This window comes from Cyprinodon variegatus, unplaced genomic scaffold (assembly GCF_000732505.1).
Source record: "Cyprinodon variegatus isolate N-32 unplaced genomic scaffold, C_variegatus-1.0 Scaffold506, whole genome shotgun sequence".
Lineage (NCBI taxonomy): Eukaryota > Metazoa > Chordata > Actinopteri > Cyprinodontiformes > Cyprinodontidae > Cyprinodon > Cyprinodon variegatus.
In genome coordinates this window covers 112230-115224 of record NW_015150959.1, presented here as the reverse complement: position 1 = coordinate 115224, position 2995 = coordinate 112230, and the positions used below count along the sequence as shown (strand labels likewise).

Here is a 2995-nt window from a genome sequence, read left to right as displayed (position 1 = left end):
CACAAATCGAGATACAGACACACAACTCTCCACACACATTTGCAAATATTAAAGCTACCATTTTGGCCCCATAACGAGCAGCTTAATTGCTGTGCGTTTTCATATTGTTTCTTGCCAGGGGGGTTTTCTGCCGTGTTGAGTGGACTGGGTTACGCAGTTAACAGAGAACCTGAAGAATGACGACACTAATGGCCGTTAAGGTTTAACAGCTTGTTATTATGACGACTGGGGATGGTCCTGCTAGTGGCGTGATAATGTGACTGTGTTCGTCTCTCCTCTCCTCTGAAATTAACCATTATTTTTCTATTTGATCAATCTGTTTATTATTTTTTCACTTAATTAATAATTGGATAGCCAAAGATTCCTTAAAGAAGATTTTGTACAAAATTTAACCATATGAAACTAAAACTTGTTCTGGATAGAGCTTATTGACAGACGGAAAAGTTTTTTTTATCTTTTTTTTGTTTTGTTTTTTTTAGCGGCACTAGTGGTTTGTTTTTTCGACAGCAGGCTGACAGGGAAGGAGAGACGTGCGGCAAAGGGCCACAGGCTGGATTCGAACCCCGGTCTGCCGCACCTGAACACCAGTTTTTTTATTTTTATCCTAAATGCAAATTGTTTACTTATTTTTTTAACAATCGTTGTGTAGTTGATTCTCAAGATGGGTCCCTCTGACAGCTAAAGGCAGGTTTAGCGTCTCTATACTCCAACTAACTAATCCATTACTGAATTAATTGAAGATTATTTTAATTATCGATTAATCCTGATTAATCTAATTAATAGTTTCAGCTCGAGCCCCAAAGCTTCAGCAACGGTTCGGTTCTGTTTGGTTCTGAGGTTTTTCTGAGGTGCATACAGAACATTGGCGTCAGCTCTATTAGGAGCCGCCATGAGATCTTCTTCTATGGTGTAGAAAAGTTGCTTCTGGTTCCATTGTCCTGTTTCTTTGCTCCGTTTAGACGTCTGTCAGCAGTCTGCACCAGGTGAAGCGCTCTGATGATGATGTGACTGTCTACGACCTGACTAAAAACGATGAAGACGCGAGCTCAGAGATGGAATCTTCTCAGGACAGGTGAGCTGCTCTAACACGCTCTGCTTTGGAGCTGTTCGTAGTTGCAGGAGGAGACTTTAAGAGGGGGGGTATTGTTGACAGTCCATCACAGGGTAACAAAGGGTCTCAAAATGGTATTGCTGCCCTATTTGTTGGTACTGGCCGATACCGATACCACCATTTTAGTGCTGAATCGGGGCCCCGCCCTGTACTGGTATCGCTATCGGTGCCACACTAGTTATGACCATTTGATATTCCTGTTTTTATTTTTTATATATTTGCAAAAGTTTCTAATTTTCTGGGATTTTTTTCTGTCAAGATGGGATGTGGAGTGTATGTTAATGAGAAATAAAATGAACTTTATTGATTTTAGCAAAAGGCAGCAAAGAACAGATTAAAAAACAATTAAAAGGTCTAAATACTTTTCACTGGAATCAGTGAACTTACTGTTAGCTTTGTTTTGTGTCTTTTTTTAGTGATATAGAAATAGTGGAGGTAGAAATGAACAGCTCTGGAGATCTACCAGCACAGATGGAGGTCAGCTCTACCTGCAAGGAGGACGTCCAGCAGGTAGAGGGTGGAGCAGCAGCTGTGAAGCAGAGAAGCAGCAGTGCTCTTCAGCTGAATGCTCCCTCTGCTCTGAGGGCTGAGGATCCAGTGAAGATGATGGACTCCATGATGAATGAGAATGGAGCAATTTCACAAAACATCAGCCTGCTTGGCAAGTAAGAGTCAACCTGAACAGTTAGTTATTGAACAGAACCTCTCTTCATCGACAAAGAAGCAGATAGCTGGATGTGATAGAGGTGTTTGGGGGAGGGGAGCATCAGTAGATACGTAGAATAATGGAACAACCCTTTTAAATGCAGAGCAGGTTCTTCAGAACAGCAGTCCATAAATAAGGACAAAAGGTGTTCAAAAATTGAAAAAAAAACTTTCATTTGAGAGTGTCAAAAATAATTAACAAACAACAAACAACTTGATTAGATGACTGGAGTCTGGTGAGCTATTGCTTGGTTGGAAAGAAACCTGCAGCCACAGGCCCTTTCACGGCCCTTTCAGTGTTACACCTCTGCACTAGGCCATCCCTCCTCTCTGGAAAACTATGATTAAACCATGTTTATCTGCATTTTAGTTATTTCTTTCTTTTAGATGAAGCACTATATACCATTATGTTAACATGAAAGGAAAAATAAAACTCAAAAAAGACTAGGTTTGGGTTTAAATCCAAAGCTGAAAAGTTAGCTCCATTTGGGAGAAGAGCCTGCTCACAAAGCATTCTGGGAAATATCTGCTTATCTAGTGACTGTTGATGATTACTACTTTTCAAGGTGCATTGTGGGAAATTTCCACTCCACTACTCTGTCATCCATTCAGACACTCATCTAAAATGGAGTAATCACCATATAGTGCCCTATTTAGTGATTAGGGTGGACGTTCGAACACAGCCAACATTTCCAGAAGTTGGTAATTACCCATAATCCTCAGCTCCTATACAGCAGAGGAAACCTGCTATACCGAGGATAACCTCTCATATCTGTGAGGAAAACCTTTGGGCTTATAATACTGGATGGATGCTCCTGGAGAAGCAGGAGCCACCAGGGTTCTCTCCTCCAATGCTGTCCTCTAAGTAGAGATCCCCATTCATGGGATGCCTGAACTTGCTTGACGGAGCTTTATTTCTGTGTGTCTCACCAGGGTGGAGCTCATGGACTATCTGGACAGCATAGATTGCAGTCTGGAGGACTTCCAGGCCATGCTGTTTGAGAAGCAGCACGGTCTGGATTATGAAGCTGCAGAGGTACCGGCACCCAGCCCTCACTGCACCCACAGCGCCACCTGGAACAGGGAGCTAACGTACATGGAACAGTGTCGGCAATGGCCTGTTAGAATACTGATAGTGGTTGTTATTGATCATCTGTTCTTAGTTATTGGTAGTTAATG

At 42.0% G+C, this 2995-nt stretch overlaps 1 protein-coding gene across 1 annotated transcript in view; it reads left to right on the top strand.

Annotated features, from left to right (window-relative positions):
- The window catches only part of hsf2 (heat shock transcription factor 2), a 22116-nt gene that overhangs the window by 14278 nt on the left and 4843 nt on the right, over positions 1-2995 (top strand). Inside the window, exons 8-10 of the mRNA XM_015390637.1 lie at positions 960-1072; positions 1528-1776; positions 2750-2852. Of these exons, the coding sequence (XP_015246123.1) occupies positions 960-1072; positions 1528-1776; positions 2750-2852 (465 nt within the window). The remainder of the gene's footprint in view (positions 1-959; positions 1073-1527; positions 1777-2749; positions 2853-2995) is intronic.